The 22,320-nt window shown below is 38.6% G+C and overlaps 1 protein-coding gene across 4 annotated transcripts in view; it reads left to right on the top strand.

Moving 5' to 3' along the window:
* The first annotated feature begins 204 nt into the window (after positions 1-204).
* The window catches only part of LOC114294237 (DExH-box ATP-dependent RNA helicase DExH5, mitochondrial), a 58,678-nt gene continuing 36,562 nt past the window's right edge, over positions 205-22,320 (top strand). The window contains exons 1-4 of one of the 4 annotated variants that reach the window (XM_028238361.2): positions 205-1,162; positions 20,230-20,384; positions 20,487-20,574; positions 21,828-22,073. In XM_028238361.2, coding sequence (XP_028094162.2) covers positions 740-1,162; positions 20,230-20,384; positions 20,487-20,574; positions 21,828-22,073 — 912 coding nt within the window. In that variant the 5' untranslated portion in view covers positions 205-739. Of the gene's footprint in view, positions 1,163-20,229; positions 20,385-20,486; positions 20,575-21,818; positions 22,074-22,320 lie in introns of all 4 variants that reach the window. The other 3 variants (XM_028238364.2, XM_028238362.2, XM_028238363.2) reach the window with 3 other exon arrangements.

Genomic DNA, 22,320 nt, shown 5'->3' with positions numbered 1-22,320 from the left:
CCATCATAACATATTATTGTGTACCTCTCCTCTTATTAAAAGTTGGAGAGGAACCTTAGGCCAAATTTTTTTTTTTTTCCCTAACACTCTGTTTGTATGGAAGCGTCTGGTGAAAAAAGAAAAAGAAATCGTGAGAATAGGAAATCCCTTAACTTATTTGAAGGCTTTTTTTGAGAAGTAGGTTAAAAATAAGCTTTTTGGGCTTTTTTTGATTTTTTTTTTAAAAGTAAGAGAATAAAGAGGTGATTTGACTAAAAAAAAAAAAAAAAAAAAATCAAAAAGTCGATTTTTAACCCAATTACTAAAATAGACATAAGTAAATGATGAGAAATGGCAAGGGGTCCCAAAATAATTAATCTTTTTATTTTTTTATTTTTTTATCACATTATCTCTCTATTTTTCTGTATATCTTTTTATAAAAATATAAAAAATACACTTATTTAAGTCATCTCATCCAAAATAATCTATTTTTTTTTATTTTTTTTTATTTTTTTTATATCACATCACCTCTTTATATTTTTACACATACTCCTATAAAAACGCTTATTTAACTCGTCACAAACAAACAAGATCAGCCGACTGTCACTTTTAACATTAACAGACTTTCGTTGTGAATTATACACTTTCAATTCCCTCCGCCATCCACAGCCAAATTCACGGAACTCGTCAAAAGCATCACCACCACGACGCGGCGGCGTCGTCTTCAGGTTTGAGTCGTGGAATCGAAACCGATCTTTGCATGAACGGGGCTGGTTCTCTCCAATTCCCCTTGTACACTTCTTACTCCAAAACCCTAAAACAAACCTCCATCAGACACTACCACCACCCGCCGGCGATGAAGGACCGGCCTCCGCCATCGGCTTACGGCGCCGTCTACGTCCCCCCGCACCACCGCCATCGCTCCCTCATCACTTCCTCTGCTCCCTCCAATCACTCCTCTTCTGCTCCCTTTGTTGTCGACTCAAAGACTGTCACCACTCACAACAACAACAACAACAACAGCTTTCCCAGAGGCAATTCCTACCCTTACTTGCCTTACCGCCAACACCAGCACCAACAACAACACCGACACCAGCTGAAGAAGATTTCGCACTTCGATGCCGCTGCCGATGATTTCTCGGAAGAAGGTTCTGATTTTGACATCGACCCCCCCTCCAATCCTGTGAGTCTCTCTCTCTCTCTCTCCCCTTCTGTTTGTTCCATTTCTGTTGTAATTTTCAAAATTTTCCTCTAATTTGTATTGTATATTGCCCCGGAGCCCACAATTTCGTTATTTTCCCTTTCTTGTTTGGAGCTTAGTAGAGGAAACTCCTAATTGGGTGATATTTCTCACTTGGATAGAAACTCTTAAAACATTCAAATCTCAAAAGAAACAAGAGGAAATTAACTTAAATTATTTACTAATTATTTATTTATACTTAAAGAAAGATAATATGTAGATTACATCAATCTCAAATATTTATTCATAATTTACTTTTATATTACAACAAAGTAGAAAAATGTATTTAATATGTACTCATTTCCATGGGTGCTTTCAACTTTGGAAACTTGTATATGCCTTCGTTCGCCTGCCTCTGCACTCGCTCCCACTGCGTGCAACGTTGAAGAGGATTGTCAACTTTGACTCTTGAGTGACCTTAGCTGGGCTTTCACTTTTATTTAGTTATTCACTTGGTAATATTTGATTAAGTCAAGAGTTAAAAAGAGAGAAAATCTGTATATGACATCTATGAAATTGTACAAAAATGCCTATATATAGCCCTAAGGTGAATAGTGTACCAGAAAAAATAAAATAAATGGAAATACACTGAACATGGAATATATTATATAAGGAAAGAAAAAGGGGGGGGGGGGGGTATTAGGCACTTTAGGCCTATCAGTTTACTTGGTAGTGTATAGAACTTGTTGGAGAAAGTTTTGGCAAATAGGCTTCGAGGTGTCTTGCAGGATGTGGTGTCTGAATCTCAGAATGCATTTGTGGGGTGAGGGGTCCGTAGATTTTGGATGCGGTTTTGGTGGCTAATGAGTGTGTTGATTGTTGGATTCAACAAGAGCATCCTAGTTTGATTTGCAAGTTGAATATTGAGAAGACCTATGATAACGTAAATTAGGTGTTTCTTCTTTATATTTTGGATCGGATGGGTTTTGGGGTGAAGTGGTGTCGGTGGATGAAGTATTGTGTTTCCGCGGTGTGGATGTCTATTTTGGTGAATGGTACGCCGTCGGGTTTCTTCTCAACATATTGGGGTCTTCGGCAGGGGGATCCTTTATTTCCTTTGTTGTTTATCTTGGTCATGGAGGCTTTTGGTAGGTTGTTATCGGGGTCGGTGCGTGAAGGTTGGAAGGTTTTACTGTGGGCTCATCATCTGGGGTTGCTTTTGGTGTGTTTCATTTATTGTATGCAGATGATGCTTTGGTTTTTTGTGATGCGATTGTGGAGCGGTTAGGGTATTTGTGATGTGTTTTGCTTTGCTTTGCTTTGAGGCGGTGTTGGGCTTATGGGTTAATTTGAGTAATCTAGAGTTGATTTTGGTGGGAGAGGTTGGCAGGATGCATGTGTTAGCGGCGATTTTGGGATGTAAGGTGTCGGATTTGCTAGTGATTTGGGTTTATCGTTGGGTGCTAGTTTCAAGATGAAAGGGGTGTGGGATGGGGTGGTGAAGCGGGTGCATCGTCGTTTGGCGAGGTGGAAAAGGCAATATCTGTCAAAGGGGGGAAGGTTAACTTTGATGAAGAGTGTGTTGAGTAGTATTCTGACTTACTTTATGTCGTTGCATGTTAGTCTTGTTTTGTGGCATGACGTTTGGAGAAACTTCAGAGGGATTTCTTGTGAGGGAGTAGAGGGGAGGAGTTCAGATATCACTTGGTTGATTGGGGGCAGATTTGTCGTCCTAAGGAGATGAGTGGTTTGGGGGTACAGAGTTTAGTGACTTTTAATAGGGCATTGTTAGGGAAGTGGTTTTGACGGTTTGCTTGGGAGCAGGATCGTTTATGGCGTCGGGTGGTGGCTATCAAGTTTGGGGTGGATAGGGGGAATTGGCGGTCGGGGGATGTGATGGGGTCTCATGGGTGGGGCCTGTGGAAGGGAATTTGGATAGGGAATGAGGAGTTTTGGGATATGGTGAACTTCTAGGTGGTGATAGGGGAGAAGGTACGATTTTGGAGGGATAGTTGGTGTGGAGAGGTTGTGTTGGAGGTGTGTTTCTCTTTGATATTTGGTATTACTATGGATCAGAAGGCCACTGTTGCATCTTGATTGAGAGGTGGGGATACGGTAATATGGGATATGCAACTTCGGCTCCAAGTTCAAGATAAGGAGGTTGATCAATTGGGATAGTTGTTTAGTTTTTTTATGGGTTGGGGGTTTCGGGTAAGGGGAAGATGTGCTGGTTTGGAATGTTTTGGGTGCCAAAGGATAGTCTTTGTTTCGCCGTTTTATCGGAGTTTGACAGGGGAGGTGGCAGGGGTCTTTCCTTTCAAGAGTATTTGGGTGCCGGGAGTTTCTTCTAAGGTGGTTTTTTTTTCTTATGGACAACTGCTTTAGGACGGAACCTTACTATTGATAATTTGGTTCGTCGAAGGCATGTGATAGTGAATTGTTGTTGTATGTGTTGTGCTGATGCAGACTCAGTCGATCATTTGTTTCTTCATTGTTCAGTAGCTTTGCGGTTTTGGAGGCTTATTTGTTCTCTTTTCGGGGTTGATTGGGTGCAGCCAAGGCTTCAAAAAGCGGTGCTACGTAACGGTTATGGCGGTAGGCATTACTTGTTACACCCGCATTTGCGGTGTGACGGAAATTCACACATGTAATGGCCGTTTCGGTGTTAATGGCTGTAGCAGTACCATAACGGCCCATTGCACACATTTATAACATTCTGAATAGCTTCCTTCAAAAAAAAAAAAAAAAAAAAACTTACAAAATATACATTATACACATTCTGCAATATGCAGTAGCTTAAAATCATTTTTGTTTATGTCTCAATTTTTATTTTTATAATCATTTCATTTAATAATTGTAAACATTTTTTTATTTAATTGGTTTAGGTATTGGTCCAAAATAATTTTGTAGACATTTAAAATCAATTATTCTTAAAAAATAGATAAACATAAGAGGTACAATATGGATTTATGACATATGAAGTCATTAACTTTTGAAATAAAATGTAAAAAACTCTTTTTATAGTGATTTAAAAATATGAAATATATAGGATCATACTTAAAAACTAACAAAATTTGATCAAACTATATTTTAAACCCCAATAAATGTGATTTTGGGAAAAAAAATATGCTTATTGGGTAAGTTCTTTTCAAATTGTGTGAAAAATAAAAAAGTTCACGGTTCTGGTTATCGCAACCGTTACACTACAACCCTTACACTCTGCAACCGCACAACCGCAACTGTTATGACGATCGCAACCCGCTTTTTCAAACCTTGGGTGCAACTAAGGGCAGTTTTGGATATGTTGTGGGGTTAAAGGGGGTTTGGGTTGGGCGGCGTCGGTGTCAGTGTCGGATTTGATGGTTGGTGCCTTTTTGTTTGATATGGTTGGTTTGGTTGGAGCGAAATTGACGAACTTTTCAAGAGATTTATCATTGTGTGTCATGGCTTGAGAATTGGCTGCTAGTTACTATGTATAGTTGGTTGGTGAGTAGGGTGGATCCAGATTTGTTTGCTTTTTTAATTTTTTTGGATAATGTTATTGGTTAGATGTTTTTAGTTTCTCCCATTTTTTGGTTTCCTTGTATTCTTTTGCATAGATGCCTTTTCAATAGTCTTATTATTTATCCAAAAAAAAAAAAAAACACCAAAATTATATACATTCTTCTCAAACTCAAGGTGGGAGAGCAGAGACCAACTTATCAACTTGAGTTTGAAAACCAAATCATGAAAGCATACTAGATGATGTGATTTGATGAGAATACCTACCATTTGATCAGTTGAAGAAATGAATAGTTCCATGAATAACATGCTAGCTCACAAAGTGACAATCAATCTCTATATGGTTAGTGCATTAATGGAAGACATCATTGTAAGCAATCTGGATAGCACTATGATTATCACAGAACAAATAAGAGGAGCTGTGGAATGTGTAACCCCCATATCCTCAAGTAACCAACAACACTAGATGAGCTCTTGGGTAGTATCAGCTAGAGCACAATATTCTGCCTCTATATTAAAGTGGACAGTTATAGTTTGCTTGTTACTATGCCAAGGTATAACTTATAAGAGAATTGCCCAAGAAGAAGCAAACATCAATAGTAGAATGCCGATCACTAGGGTCATTAGCCCAATCAACATTAGAGCAAGGACACACCCCAAGAAAATGAATTGAGAAATGAAGACTGCGAGACAAAGTCCCTTTGATGTAGTAAAGAATGCGAAGTACTTCAATTGATGAGTGGAATGAAGCATTGACAAAATTGTCTGACTAGATGCATAACATAGGAAATGTCAAGTAAGTAACTGCGACATAGATAAGGTCCCCAAAGCAACTGTATGTAAAGAGTGGCATGTTATATAGAGGAGTTAGCCTTGCATTAGGCTTAAGAAGAGTGAAAACAGTCTTGTTATTAGTGAAACCAACTCTAATTAGAAGTTAAGATGCATACTTGGTCTGAGAGACGTAGTAACCATTTGAATCAGAAGACATCTCAAGATTCAAGAAGTAACTGAGAGAACTTAGATCCTTCATTACAAAATGTTGGCTGAGAAATGTTTTGAAATTAGAAATACCAACCGGATTATCTTCAGTAATAATCATGTTGTTAGCATAAAGAAGAATAATAGTTTCATGCTTATACTTACAAGCAAATAGAGTTGAGTCACGAGGACTAGAGGTGAATCCGAAATTCCCAATAGTAGTATTGAACTTGGCAAACTGTGTCCGAGGAGCCTATTTAAGATCATTTAGAGCTTGATGAAGTTTGCAGAAATTGTGTGTGAAGGATAAGTATACCCCTAAGGAAGTTGCTTATATACTCTCTCATGGTCTCAATTAAGAAATGCATTTTCAATCTGGTAGAGGCCCCACTTTCGGACAATGACAAGTAAATTGTGAATAGAGGTGAGATGAGTAACTGGGTTAAAAATTTCCTCATAGTAAATACCATGCCCGTGTGTAACTGGACGTGCTTTATGATGCTCAATAGATCCATTAAAATGGGTCTTGATTTTGGAGACCCATTTACATCCAATTGTTGTCGTGCCAGGAGGAAGATCAACCAAATCCTATGTATGAGTGTTATTCAATGCTTGCAATTCCTCTACCATTGCTTGCTGTCATGGAGGGTTAAAACTAGCATCAGGGTAGGGTTGAGGCTCAATGAAGCTGGAAAAGAAGAGTAGGAAAATAATGATAATCATGAAGATGAACAATTAGTTCTCTTACCCGAGTCGAATGACGAAGATGCGGATCAGTAATGGAATCATTAGTATGTAAGGATGATGCAGGAAACTCAAGAGAGTGGATGGCGGAAGGATCAATAACATGACCATCATAGATAGTAAGCACCTTAGGAGAGATTGCACTTGTGAGCATAGAGGGAGAGTTTGTATACGAATTATTAGGAAACAACTACAAAGAAGGATCAATAAAGAAGGATGTAGTAGAGATGAATGGTAAGTGGAACTTGGACATAGAGGAGAACATCTTATGTTTCCAAAAGATGATATGATGGGATAGGGGTGCAACTTGGGCGGGTTCGGTCGGGTTGGGAGGTTGTCCAAGCCCAACCCAAGTTGTGTTGAGACTTGCTCAAGCCCGAATTGTAACCCGAGCTTGTCTGCCCAACCTGAGTTGAACCCGAATTGCCCGAGTTGTAAATGAATTTTAGTTTTTTTTTTGGTTTTTGTTTTTGCAGCTACATTATTAAATTATTAAAATTTGACTCTATTTACAATTTTTTATTTATTTATAGAAAATTATTAATACCATCAAAATAAATAATTTATATAATGTAAGAGAGATGTCACTATAGTAGTCCTTACAATTTATGAGTGAAAATAAAAAGAAAAAAAAGTAAGATTTTATGTTATTTGTATATATAATATATATTCAATATGATTTAATAATATAAATTACTTTAATATCATGTAATGGCTAATAATTTATATGTATATTTAATTTTTTTATATATCTATATATATGTAATTCGGGCTTCGAATTGCTCGGGTTGTTTGACGTCTTTGCCCAAACCCGCCCAAATTTAATTCGGGCTTTTGAATTTTTGCCCAAGCCCGTACCGAATTTGAAAATATTTTGTCCAAGCTCTAAAAAAATTCGGGCTGGGCTTGGGTTGCTCGGGTTGAGCCCGCCCAAGTTGCACCCCTATGATGGGAAATGTGAAGACGCTTGAAATAGGGATGCCAACATCTATGGCCCTTATGTTGGATTCCATACCCCACGAAACAACAAAGATGAGCTCAAGGTTCCAACATAGTACGCTCATAAGGCTGAAGTAAGATAAAAGATGAACATCCAAAAAAGAATACTATAGTCAAGAGGAGTACCATATAGACATTCATTAAGGGGTTGATTACTAATTGTGGGAGAGGGAATACGATTGATAGTATAGACAGTAGTGAGAGTAGCTTCCCCCAAATCGCTTAGGACAAGACACAAAGATAATAAGAGCATAAGGAGTGTCTGAATATGTTTATGCTTACTCTTTGCATGACCATTTTGTCAAAAACTTGAAATGTTTCAAGACAATAACGATGACGGATGGTGCCATCTTGCCAAAGAAATTTTAGAAATTATGATTCTCCACATTTCATGGCATTATCAACTTAAAAGACTTTGATGGTACAGAAAAATTTGAGTTGGAACTATCTTTGGAAAATCATAATAAATCTGTGGTATCTTAGATCAATTGTGAATGAGATACAACAAGTGAAGCAAAAATAATCATTGATGAATATAACAAACTATTTAGTTAGATCCCCATGGTTGTGTTGGGAGAAGGCCCCCAAATGTCAGAGTGAATTAAATCAAATGGAGTAACAGAAATAAATTCACTTAGGTAAGGCTGTTTGTTTAGCAGGTTGACAAGAAAGAGAATCAAAATATGCTTATCTTCGACAGATCCTAGCTGACAACTAGAACTAAAGTGTATAACGATCCGAAGAGATGTCACTCGATCGAGAATGCCAAAGACTTAGAGAAGTAGAGGCTGATAAAAAAAGAAAAAAAAAAAAAGAAGACTTAGAGAAGTAGAGGAAGTAGAAAGAGAATAAGATTAGAATGACTCACAAAAGGAGTAAAATTAACATCAAATTGAAGACTTATAGAAGATGGAGAGGGTGCCGAGGTAGCACGCTGAATTGATGAAGAGAACTGATAAAAAATGTGAAAATTAATAAGCTTATACAGTCGTCCAGTCTTACAGTTTATCCCAAGAGTCTGTTTGGTCTATGGATCTTGCACATGACAACCAGTAGCAAAAAGGTAAACATGAAGTCCAAGTTCATATAATTTCCTAACAAAAATGAGATTCAAAGTGAGTTTAGAGATTAAATAGGTATCAGAAAGAGACATTAGAAGTAGTGACCTAAGAAGCACGGACACAGATGCGTGACACGACACGGACACGTAAATTTTTAAAAAATGCAGGACACGACACGTTGGAGACACGCTCAAAACATATGTTTTTATATTTTTATTATATGTGTATTTTTAAATATTTAATATGTATATTATGTCCAATATTTAATTTTACTAAATATAAACCTTAGGTATGCTATTTTAGTAAAAAAATTAAAAATTATAATTTTTTTTTTGAAAAAAATAGTACTCAACGTGTCCCTAGAGTGTCCCCAACGTGTCCCAACGTGTCCAAAGTGTCCCAGCGTGTCTGACTCTTTCGAACGTGTCCGACACGTGACGCGTGTCGGACACTTGAACGCGAGCTCCGGAGAGGTGACCGTGCTTCATAGGTAGTGATTGACCAAAATAACTAACAAGCACGTCAGAACAATTGATAGTATGGATGGCTAGAATATGAGAAACAGACTATTTTGAAGATTTTGGATGCGGTTTTAGTGGCTAATGAGTGTGTTTGTTGGATTCAGCAAGGGCATCCTGGTTTGATTTGCAAGTTGGATATTAAGAAGGCTTGTGATAACGTAAATTGGGAGTTTCTTCTTTATATTTTGGATCGGATGGGTTTTGGAGTGAAGTGGTGTTGGTGGATGAAGTTTTGTGTTTCCACGGTGCAAATGTCTATTTTGGTGAATGGTACGCCGTCGGGTTTCTTCTCGACATATTGGGGTCTTCGTTAGGGGGGGATCCTTTATCTCCTTTGTTGTTTATCTTGGTCATGGAGGCTTTTGGTAGGTTGTTATTGGGGGCGGTGCATGAAGGTTTGTTGGAAGGTTTTACTATGGGCTCGTCATTTGGGGTTGCTTTTGGTGTGTCTCATTTATTGTATGCACATTGTGGAGCGCTTAGGGTATTTGTGATGTGTTTTGCTTTGCTTTGAGGCGGTGTTGGGCTTACGGGTTAATTTGAGTAATCTAGAGTTGATTTCGGTGGGAGAGATTGGCAGGATGCCGGCGTTAAAGGCGATTTTGAGATGTAAGGTGTCAGATTTGCTGGTGATTTGGGTTTGCCATTGGGTGCTTGTTTCAAGGTGAAAGGGGTGTGGGATGGGGTGGTGAAGCGGGTGCATCATCGTTTGGCGGCGGAGTGGAAAAGGCAATATCTGTTGAAGGGGGGAAGGTTAACTTTGATAAAGAGTGTGTTAAGTAGTATTTTGACCTACTCTATGTCGTTGCATGTTAGTCTTGTTTTGTGGCACGACGTTTGGAGAAACTTCAGAGGGATTTCTTGTGATGGAGTAAAGGAGAGGAGTTCAAATATCACTTGGTTGATTGGGGGTGGATTTGTCGTCCTAAGGAGATGAGTGGTTTGGGGGTACAAAGTTTGGTGACTTTTAATGGGGCATTGTTAGGGAAGTGGTTTTGACGGTTTGCTTGGCAGTAGGATCGTTTATGGCGTCGGGTGGTGGCTAGGGGGAATTGACCGTCGCGGGATGTGATGGGGTCTCATGGGCGGGGCCTGTGGAAGGGAATTTGGATAGGGAATGAGGAGTTTTGGGACATGGTGAACTTCCATGTGGCGATAGGGGAGAAGGTATGATTTTGGAGGAATAGTTGGTGGTGTGGAGAGGTTGTGTTAGAGGTGTGTTTCCCTTTAATCTTTGGTATTGCTATGGATTGGGAGACCACTGTTGCATCTTGTTTTTGGGAAGGGGGAGGGATGTGGTGGTATGGGATGTGCAACTTCGTCGCCAAGTTCAAGATTAAGAGGTTGATCAATTGGGGGAGTTGTTTAGTTTTTTTATAGGCTGGGGGTTTCGGGTAGGGGGAAGATGTGCTGGTTTGGAATGTTTCGAGTGCCAAAGGAGAGTCTCTGTTTCGCCGTTTTATTTGGTGGGGGAGGTGGCAGGGGTCCTTCCTTGCAGGAGTATTTGGATGCTGGTAGTTTCTTCTAAGGTGGTTTTTTTCTTATGGACAATTGCTTTAGGACGGAACCTTACTATTGATAATTTGGTTCGTCGAAGGCATGTGATAATGAATTGTTGTTGTATGTGTTGTGTTGATGCGGAATCAGTCGATCATTTGTTTATTCATTGTGCAGTAGCTTTGCATTTTGGGGGTTTATTTGTTCTCTTTTCGAGGTTTGATTGGGTGCAGTCAAGGTTTAAAAAAACAGTGTTACGTAACGGTTGTGGCGGTAGGCACTACTTGCTACACTCGCTTTTGTGGTGTGACAGAAATTCACATGTGTAATAACCATTTCGATATTACATAACGGCTGTGGCAGTACCTTAATGGCCCATTACACACATTTATAACATTCTGAACAGCTTTCTTTCAAAAAAAAAAAAAACTTGCAAAATATACATTATACACATTCTGCAATATTTAGTAGCTCAAAAATAATTTTCATTTATGTTTCAATTTTTATTTTTATAATCATTTCATTTAATAATTGTAAATATTTTTTATTTAGTTAGTTCATGTATTATTCAAAAATAAGTTTGTAGACATTTAAAATCAATTATTCTTAATAAATAAATAAATAAATATCAGAGGTACAAGATGAATTTATGACATATAAAGTCATTAATTTTTGAAATAAAATGTAAAAAATTCCTTTTATAGTGATTTAAAAATATGAAATATATTGGATCATACTTAAAAACTAACAAAAATTGATCAAAATCTATTTTAAACCCTAATAAATGTGATTCTGGGAAAAAAAAATATGCGTATCGGGTAAGTTCTTTTCAAATTGTGTGAAAAATAAAAAAGTTCACGGTTCTGATTACCGCAACTGTTACACTACGACCTTTACACTTTGTAACCGCACCACCACAATTGTTACAGTGACTGCAACTGCTTTTTCAAACGTTAGGTGTAGCTGAGGGCGATTTGAATATGTTGTGGAGTTGGAGGGGGTTCGGGTTGGGCATTGTCGTCGTCGGATTTGATCGTTGGTGCCTTTTTGGTTGATATGGTTGGTTTGGTTGGAGCGGAATCGATGAACTTTTCAAGAGATTTATCATTGTGTGTCATGGCTTGAGAATCGGCTACTAGTTACTATGTATTGTTGGTTGGAGAGTAGGGTGGATCCGGATTTGTTTGCTTTCTTAATTTGTTTGGATAATGTTATTGGTTAGATGTTTTTAGGTTTGCACATTTTTGGTTTCCTTGTGTTCTTTTGCATAGATGCCTTTTCAATAGTCTTATTATTTATCCCCCCCCCCTCCCCCCCCCCAAAAAAAAAAAAAAAAAAAAAAGCCAAAATTATTTACATTCTTCTCAAACTCAAGGTGATAGAGCAAAGACTAATTTATCAACTTGAGTTTGAAAACCAAATCATGAAAGCATACTAGAGGATGTGATTTGATGAGAATATCTACCATTTGATCAGTTGAAGTAAATGAATAGTTCCATGAATAACATGTTAGCTCACAAAGTGACAATCAATCTCTATATGGTTAGTGCATTAATGGAAGATGTTAGAATTTCCCATCTTTACCTTCACCTACTCCACTACACACTCCACTTCACCTACCTCCACTTCACCACACACTCCACTTCACCTAACCCACTATCACCTCCACTACATCTACTACCACATTTTCTTCTATATATAGATTGTATAGGAATTGTAATTTATCAATCTTGTAACACAACAACATATATCAATCAATAATACATAAATTATTACATGGTATCAGAGCAGGTTTAGAACTTAATATTTTCGCTTCCCCGGCGGGCGGCAACCTCACCTTAGCTGTCCGCCGGACCTCAACCTAGTCTGCTAAAATTTTCTACACATACCTTCACTCCGCGCTGCCACAAATTATTCTTGATCTTGATCTTCTTGTCGCAACACTTCCAGTGATCGCCAGGTAATCACCTCAAAGATTCTGGTAGACAAGACCAGAAACCGAGTCATCTTCGCCGAGTCCGACTTCGAGTTCATCGACTCGCGCCTCTCGTTCTTGACACTACCACTAGGGAAAATGGTTCGATTGCTCAGCTCCGAATCGGCCGCGATCGGCTCCGTAACCCGAATCTACGGCAGCGTGTCGTCTCTTGAATCTCGCAATCTGCGAAATGATCAATATAAGGATTTGTTGCTTGATCCGAAAAACGCATCGGAGTCCGAATGTAATCGATTGAAGCTCCATGCCTGCTCTCTGGGGCGTGGAATTTGGCACACGCGCGAAGAAGACGGCGGAGTGTTTTTGAAGGGAGGAGCTGCTAGGTTTTTTGATTACTGATGATTTGCAGGTGATTCCTGGTTCTACTGCTGCTTGCATTTCGCTTTTCCGTAAGCTTGGGATCAAGGATGGAAATGAGGTTGAGAGGACGATGATCAGTGCTGAAGGAAGACTTGGAGGAGACTACACCCATCACCTCGTCTCGCCGGCCTCCTCCGATTTTAACAACTCCGGTGAGGTTGGGAGCAGAGAGGCCTCCGGTTCCGGCGGCGGTCTATCTCGGCTGTGTACGAGACAGTCACTGGTCTTGGACCCAGAACAATGCAAACAAAATACCAAAAACAAACAAAGACCCAGATCCGAATCAGGCTGTTCTCTCTCTCCTTTCTTCACTTTTCCAACCCATGTGCACCTTTTTATTATTATTATTATTATTATTATTTTTTTCACCACCTTTAGTTGCTGCTTTATCGATTAATTAAATTATTGGATCCATGTCATTCTTACATCTGACAGTATTATCATACGCCACACCCACTCCATTTCTTTATGTTTTTCTTTTATTTCCTTCTTTCCACCCACTCTTGTTCCCCACTCATAATTTTTTATATTTATTTTATTCCCTCTTTTGACAAGGACACGAACCACACACTGTTTTGCACACCCATCACCTTCTTTCCCTTATTTTATTTTTATTACTTTAACCTTCCGAAATTTTTTCACAAAAAAAAAAAAAAAAAAAAAAAACGACGCAGATGCACTGCACACCAAACTCAACGTCCTTTTATTCATCTCAGGGGATCCACCCCGATCACACTTTTACATCAAAAAAAAAAAAAAAAAAAAAAAAAAAAAAAACAAACAAACAACTTCATCCACAGGCGGGATTTTTTTCTTCTCTACTCTGCCGCCGGTCTTTTCTTCTTGCCTCCGTCCTGGGCGGCCCTTGCCGGTGTTGCCTCCGTGTTTCCCACTCCACTGGGCATGATCACTACTCCCTGCTCCTCCACTGCAGCATATGGCGGCCCTCCAAATCGGAACATCACGGTGGCCTTCCGCTTCAGCTCCTTGTTTTCTGCCCTTAGCACACTGATCTCTGCTCACGCATCCTTATACATGCGTTGGAGCAGAGCCAGCTGGGAGTTTAAATGCTGCATCTCATTTGTCCTACTCTGCAGCCGGTTCGACAAATTTGTGACCGCCGTCATGGTTTCCACGCATGACTTCAGAGTATACTGATTAGCCTCAATATCAGTTTGCATCGCCATTTTTTGCTCCACCGACCGCATCGGAAAGTTCAATGGAGCAAAACCAGAGGTGTTTGGTTGCGGTTCACTGGCCACCGCACCAGTTATTTCTCTTGTGGGCTCGTTCAGTTCTGGAAAGAGCGTGAGCAGGTTCTGGGTAACTGGACGGGAAGAAGAGGCCATGTTTTTGAGTTGCTAAGTGTTTCAGAGAAGGGTTGGTTTCCGGGTGTTTCAAGATTTGCAGAGACAAGCTCTCCGAGCGTTCAGAGGTTTCAGACTCGTATGCACAGCCTTCGCCTCAACCTTGTTTTAAATAGCCAGGGCCAGCCACGCGCATCGCGCGCCTCTTGCCGCCCGACAAACTGGCATGCCTTTTCATGGCACATCTTTTGATAAAGTGGGCACGCCTTTTGATGGCACGCCTTTTAAAAAAAAAAAAATTGGGCACACCTTTTGAGGGTGCCACTTTTACAACGGTCCGACATGACCCTATAAACTGTCCCGACATTTGATTCCGGTTAGCATCTACAACGGTCCGACAAGACCCTATAAACTGTCCCGACATTGATTCCGGTTAGCTTCTTTATGGGTCCGACAAGACTCTGTAAACTGTCCCGACATTGATTCCGGTTAGCTCCTTTATGGGTCCGACAAGACTCTGTAAACTGTCCCGACATAGATTCCGGTTAGTTTCTACAAGGGTCCGACAAGACTCTGTAAACTGTCCCGACATTGATTCCGGTTAGTTTCTACAAGGGTCCAGCAAGACTCCGTAAACTGTCACAACATTGTCTTCTACAAACGGTCCGACATGACCCCATAAACTGTTTTTCTACAACGGTCCGACATGACCCCATAAACTGTCTTTTACAACGGTCCGACATGACCCCATAAACTGTCTTCTACAGCGGTCTGACACCGCCATCCCGTGTCCTCTACACCATTATGACACCACCATACCGTGTCCTCTACAACGTTATGACACCCCCATACAGTGTCCTCTACAACGTTATGACACCCCCATACAGTGTCCTCTACAACGTTATGATACCACCATTCAGTGTCTTCACCAACGGTCTGACACGACCATACAGTGTCTCCTATCCTTTTTTATTTTTATGTATTTTCTTGTTTTGTTACTCTCTCCAAACTCAAGTTGGTTAGTTTCTCTCCTCCTTGAGTTTGCGGGGGGCTGTTAGAATTTCCCATCTTTACCTTCACCTACTCCACTACACACTCCACTTCACCTACCTCCACTTCACCACACACTCCACTTCACCTAACCCACTATCACCTCCACTACATCTACTACCACATTTTCTTCTATATATAGATTGTATAGGAATTGTAATTTATCAATCTTGTAACACAACAACATATATCAATCAATAATATAAATTATTACAGAAGACATCATTGTAAGCAATTTGGATAGCACTATGATTATCACAGAACAAATAAGAGGAGCTGTGGAATGTGTAACCCCCATATCCTCAAGTAACCAACAACGCTAGATGAGCTCTTGGGTAGTATCAACTAGAGCACAATATTCTGCCTCTATATTAAAGTGGACAGTTATAGTTTGCTTGTTACTATGCCAAGGTATAACTTATAAGAGAATTGCCCAAGAAGAAGCAAAATCAATAGTAGAATGCCGATCACTAGGGTCATTAGCCCAATCAACATTAGAGCAAGGACACACCCCAAGAAAATGAATTGAGAAATGAAGACTGCGAGACAAAGTCCCTTTGATGTAGTAAAGAATGCGAAGTACTTCAATTGATGAGTGGAATGAAGCATTGACAAAATTGTCTGACTAGATGCATAACATAGGAAATGTCAAGTAAGTTAACTGCGAGATAGATAAGGTCCCCAAAGCAACTGTATGTAAAGAGTGGCATGTTATATAGAGGAGTTAGCCTTGCATTAGGCTTAAGAAGAGTGAAAACAGTCTTGTTATTAGTGAAACCAACACTAATTAGAAGTTAAGATGCATACTTGGTCTGAGAGACGTAGTATCCACTTGAATCAGAAGACATCTCAAGATTCAAGAAGTAACTGAGAGAACTTAGATCCTTCATTACAAAATGTTGGCTGAGAAATGTTTTGAAATTAGAAATACCAACCGGATTATCTTCAGTAATAATCATGTTGTTAGCATACAGAAGAATAATAGTTTCATGCTTATACTCACAAGCAAATAGAGTTGAGTCACGAGGACTAGAGGTGAATCTGAAATTCCAAATAGTAGTTTGAACTTGGCAAACTGTGTCCGAGGAGCCTATTTAAGATCATTTAGAGCTTGATGAAGTTTGCAGAAATTGTGTGTGAAGGATTAGTATACCCCTAAGGAAGTTGCTTCTATACTCTCTCATGGTCTCAATTAAGAAATGCATTTTCAATCTGGTAGAGGCCCCACTTTCGGACAATGACAAGTAAATTGTGAATAGAGGTGAGATGAGTAACTGGGTTAAAAATTTCCTCATAGTAAATGCCATGCCTGTGTGTAACTGGACGTGCTTTATGATGCTCAATAGATCCATTAAAATGGGTCTTGATTTTGGAGACCCACTTACATCCAATTGTTGTCGTGCCAGGAGGAAGATCAACCAAATCCTATGTATGAGTGTTATTCAATGCTTGCAATTCCTCTACCATTGCTTGCTGTCATGGAGGGTTAAAACTAGCATCAGGGTAGGGTTGAGGCTCAATGAAGCTGGAAAAGAAGAGTAGGAAAATAATGATAATCATGAAGATGAACAAGTAGTTCTCTTACCCGAGTCGAATTACGAAGATGCGGATTAGTAATGGGATCATCAGTATGTAAGGATGATGCAGGAGACTCAAGAGAGTGGATGGCGGAAGGATCAATAACATGACAATCATAGATAGTAACCACCTTAGGAGAGACTGCACTTGTGAGCATAGAGGGAGAGTTTGTATACGAATTATTAGGAAGCAACTACAAAGAAGGATCAATAAAGAAGGATGAAGTAGAGATGAATGGTAAGTGGAACTTGGACATAGAGGAGAACATCTTATGTTCCCAAAAGATGATATGATGGGAAATGTGAAGACGCTTGAAATAGGGATGCCAACATCTATGGCCCTTATGTTGGATTCCATACCCCAAGAAACAACAAAGATGAGCTCAAGGTTCCAATATAGTGCGCTCATAAGGCTGAAGTAAGATAAAAGATGAACATCCAAAAAAGAATACTATAGTCAGGAGGAGTACCATATAGACATTCATTAAGGGATTGATTACTAATTGTGGGAGAGGGAATACAATTGATAGTATAGACAGTAGTGAGAGCAGCTTCCCCTAAATCGCTTAGGACAAGACACAGAGATAATAAGGGCATAAGGAGTGTCTAAATATGCTTATGCTTACTCTTTGCATGACCATTTTGTCAAAAACTTGAAATGTTTCAAGACAATAACGATGACGGATGGTGCCATCTTGCCAAAGAAATTTTAGAAATTATGATTCTCCACATTTCATGGCATTATCAACTTAAAAGACTTTGATGGTACATAAAAATTTAAGTTTGAACCATCTTTATAAAATCATAATAAATCTGTGGTAACTTAGATTGGTTGTGAATGAGATATGACAAGAGAAGCAAAAATAATCATTGATGAATACAACAAACTATTTAGTTAGATCCCCATGGTCGTGTTGGGAGAAGGCCCCCAAATGTTAGAGTGAATTAAATCAAATGGAGTAACAGAAATAAATTCATTTAGGTAATGCTGTTTGTTTAGCAGGTTGACAAGAAAGAGAATCAATATATGCTTATCTTCGACAGGTCCTAGCTGACAACTAGAACCAAAATGTATAACGATTCGAAGAGATGTCACTCGATCGAGAATGCCAAAGACTTAGAGAAGTAGAGGCTGATAAAAAAAAAAAAAAGACATTGAGAAGTAGAGGAAGTAGAAAGAGAATAAGATTAGAATGACTCACAAAAGGAGTAAAATTAACATCAGATTGAAGACTTATAGAAGATGGAGAGGGTTCCAAGGCAGCAGACTGAATTGATGAAGAGAACTGAGAAAAAATGTGAAGATTGATAAGCTCATACAGTTGTCCAGTCTTACGGTTTATCCCAAGAGTCTGTTTGGTCTATGGATCTTGCATATGACAACCAGTAGCAGAAAAGGTAAACATTAAGTCCAAGTTCATATAATTTCCTAACAAAAATGAGATTCAAAGTGAGTTTAGAGATTAAATAGGTATCAAAAAGAGACATTAGAAGTAGTGACCTAAGAAACACGGACACGGATGCGTGACACGACATGGACACGTAAATTTTCAAATAATGCAGGACATGACACGTTGGAGACACGCTCAAAACATATGTTTTTATATTTTTATTATGTGTATTTTTAAATATTTAATATGTATTTTATGTCAAATATTTAATTTTACTAAATATATAAACCTTATGCTATTTTAGTAAAAAAACTAAAAATTTTAAATTTTTTTTTGAAAAAAATAGTACTCAACATGTCCTTAGAGTGTCCCCAGCGTGTTCTCAGCGTGTCCCAACATGTCCAAAGTGTCCCAGCGTGTCCGGAGTGTGTTTGACGCATGTCCGTGTCCGTGTTCGACACGTGTCGGACACTGTTCGACACGTGACCGTGCTTCATAGGCAGGGACTGACCAAAATAACTAATAAGCATGTCAGAACAATTGATAGTATGGATGGCTAGAATATGAGAAACATACTATTTTGAAGAGAAAACCTGAAGGTATGATGTCATGTGATTACAACTTGCACAAAAAAAAAAAAATTCAAGAAGTACCTGAGGTGGCATATGGAGAAGTAGGAGGGTGATTACCAGAATTGGAGAGGATTTATTGAAATAAGGGTGCAAAATATCTAATTTTCAGGCCTGTCTAAGGGGAATATTATTTGAGACTTTTCAAGATTCCGTGCATAGATCGAAAGATGGTAGATCACTCCATAATCGGAAGTTCTGATGCATCCGAGGCTAGAATAACACTGTACTAGCATCAGCAAAAACAGAGGCCAAAATCAAGTTCAAAATGTCGAAAAACCTATATGAGCGGGTACAGAGCCATTCAAAACGAAATTGAACCAGGATTAAAAATGAAATAGATGAATATGTTTGGCCTGATTGAAGCAGAGAGTAAAGTGCACACAATGCACGGTACAAGTGGGCGAGACGGGTTGGATCCAACGCAGAAAGATCAGGCAACAAGACGAATCCAAGTCACACTAGTGAGCGTAAAAGAACTGATGTGTGCGGAGGTATTAACGCATCAAAAGTTGAGGCGGTGTGTGGCACTGTGTGAACAATTTGGTGTGATTGAGATCTATGTGCTCAATTGTTAGCAGCGTGAAGGCATGTGATAGGTCTTTTAGGATGTGTTTGGCAGCTCTGACTCGAAATGAGAAGACAAGGATTCTGATGATATCAAAATTACGATCCAATCACCTGGAGAAAGAAAAACAGAGGTGTAGGGCGGTTTTGATGTGGTGCTTGCAGCAGTGATGGTGATTGGTACATCAACAACAGTGACAACAAAGACTGACACAAAAGTGGTGGTGATAAAAACTAGATCACTGAATCATAGAATTTGATACCATGATACAGTTAAGGGTAAAAGATGCGAGAAGAAAATGAGAGAAACTCTGTATATTCACTTATCTCTGAAATTGTACAAAAGAGCTAATATAGGCCTGAAGTGGAATAGTGTACAAGAAAACAAAAGATGGAAATACATTAAAAATGGAATATAATATTAAACAATATTACATACACCAATATTGTTTTCTGCTCGTCCTCTTTAGCCTTCAGTTTGAGCCATGTCACATCCGCACCTTGACGCAGTCACCTCGGTTGTTTTTCTTCTCGTCTTGCCCCCAAGGGTGTTTACCTTCAGCTTGTTATGGATGTTCCATTTTCAGTTTTGTCCTCTATCTTGCCACTAGTCCATCTTAGTCTCCATTGTTCTCTGTTGCTGGTGCCATATTCAAAGGGTTAGCTTTATGTGTCTGTCTGCATGAGTACCTTTTTACATATGTTCTTTAAATCATAACACAAAAATTATAGATCATGAAGTCGCCTCGATTAGTTTGTTGGTGTATGTGTATTAGATATCCAAACATATAGTATCAACCTCTGCTCCTGCTTCCCTCCCTGAGTGGTTCTTTTCCCCCACAGCTATGGGTGTGTCACTAGTCATCTGAACTTTCTACATGTTCTTCAGGGTGCTCCCACCTCAGATAATGTTGATGGGTGGAAATGGAAGTTAACTAAGCTCTTACACAGCAAACATAAACAAGAGCTGGTGTCAAGGGACAAAAAGGACAGACGAGATTTTGAGCAAATAGCGTCTTTGGCAAGCAAAATGGGTTTGTATAGGTATCTATCTTCAACTAACTTTATGAAAACCTATTTTTTGTCATTACATTCCATATTGATTAATAAGTGGATTTGAATTTTTGAACTGCAAAACTTTGGCAGCAATCTGTATGTAAAAGTTGTCGTTGTTAGTAAGCTTCCATTGCCAAACTACAGATTTGATCTGGATGATAGGCGGCCACAGAGAGAGGTACTTTCTTGAGCTTTTCTCCACTTAATTCTGTAAATTCTTCTTTGACCAGATTCTGATTTCCATATCATAGTAATGCTTTGAGTTCTCTTCAGATGCTATAAAATAATTCATCCCTTTTTTTTATGTGAAAAATTTGATATATATATTAATTTTATTGTTGTAAAATAATCCCCTTATTTTTATCTGGCTTGAAAAATCTCTCCTTTTTTTAATATTTTGTTTATTATTCAAGCTGAATGTTACTGCTTCCTCTTGCTGATTTATGTTAATTTATTTCAGTACTTATAGGCTAAGAAGCACGAACACGGACACGTGACACGACACAGACATGACACGGGCACGCGGACACGTAAATTTTTAAAAAATACAAGACAGGACAAGACACGTTGGGGATACGTTCAAAATAGATATTTTTTTATTTTTATTATATGTATATTTTTAAATATTTATTATGTATTTGATGTCAAATATTTAATTTTATTAAATTTATCAATCTTAGGTATGCTATTTTAGTAAAAAAAATTAAAAGTTTTAATTTTTTTTGAAAAAAATAGTACTCCATTTGTCCCTAACGTGTCCCTAGAGTGCTGAGTGTCCTCAGCGTGTCCTTAATGTGTCCGCAGCGTGTCCAACTCTTTCCAACACGTGTCTGTGTCCGACACGTGTCGGACACCTATACGTGACCTCTGGAGAGGTGTCTGTGCTTCATAGCTTATAGGCTTCACTTATTGGTAATGAACATTTAACCCATGCATGTTTTTCTAATTTCACTGGCCATGGTTGGTTTGGTTTTCATAAACTTGTTTCAAGAAATTTTTCTAAAAAATTAAAAATTAATTTGGTGAAAAAAATAAAAAAACACTTATCATTGTTAAAAAATTCTGGGAGGCCAAAAATAATTTTTTAAAATTTAAAAATGTATTTTTGATATTTATTTTATCAAATGATTCTGAATTTTTTTTTTTCTGAAAAAGAAACCAAACAAGGCTAATGTGTTTGTTTCCCCCACCTCTTTGGAAAATACTAACAAATGCTCCTGGGGCATTCTTTAATATTGAAATTTGTGTAAAAAATGTTTGGAAATGGTGAAAAGGATATTTTTGAAATCATGAAAAGGGTTTTGAAATTAGTGAAAAGTGTATTGTGTTCATTACTTTTTTTCTTTTTCTTGTGCCTCGGGCACTTTTTTTCTTTTTCTTTCCTTGCCCTTGCTTCTCAAGCAATTAACCAGAACTCTCAAGGATTGACAGGTGGTCTTACCTCCTAGTTTACAAAGGAGAGTGGATTGTTATCTTGAAGATCACCTTTCTCAAAAGTCTGGGAGTATGGAGAGTATTCGGGATAATGCATTTTCAAGATCAAACAGTAGCTGTAGTATTGCCACTGACGAGGGGCTTTTTGAGCAACCGGAGCCACTGCCACAGAGTAAGGCTGTCATGGGGAAAATCATTTGGAGAAGAAGTATGCAAATGCGCAGTCAGCAACAAGCTTGGCAGGTTCACAATACCTTAACAAATATGGAAGAGCATCCCTTTTATGTATTATAATTGAATGTATTTGTTTTGCTTTGTCCTTGCGTCAGAAGTTGGAAGTGAGCACGTCTTTATGTATGTTTCCATATCTGGCGTGTTCTTTGTATAAATCAAATTATTCACTATTGTGATAGAGTTGAACAATTTTGGCGGGAAAATTATATGCATGTTTTTTTCTTCTGCATTTTCATATATATCATTTTTTTGGGGA

This window comes from Camellia sinensis, chromosome 10 (genome assembly GCF_055761805.1).
Source record: "Camellia sinensis isolate YWXY chromosome 10, ASM5576180v1, whole genome shotgun sequence".
Classification (NCBI taxonomy): Eukaryota; Viridiplantae; Streptophyta; class Magnoliopsida; order Ericales; family Theaceae; genus Camellia; species Camellia sinensis.
This window is presented reverse-complemented; position numbering and strand designations above follow the sequence as displayed.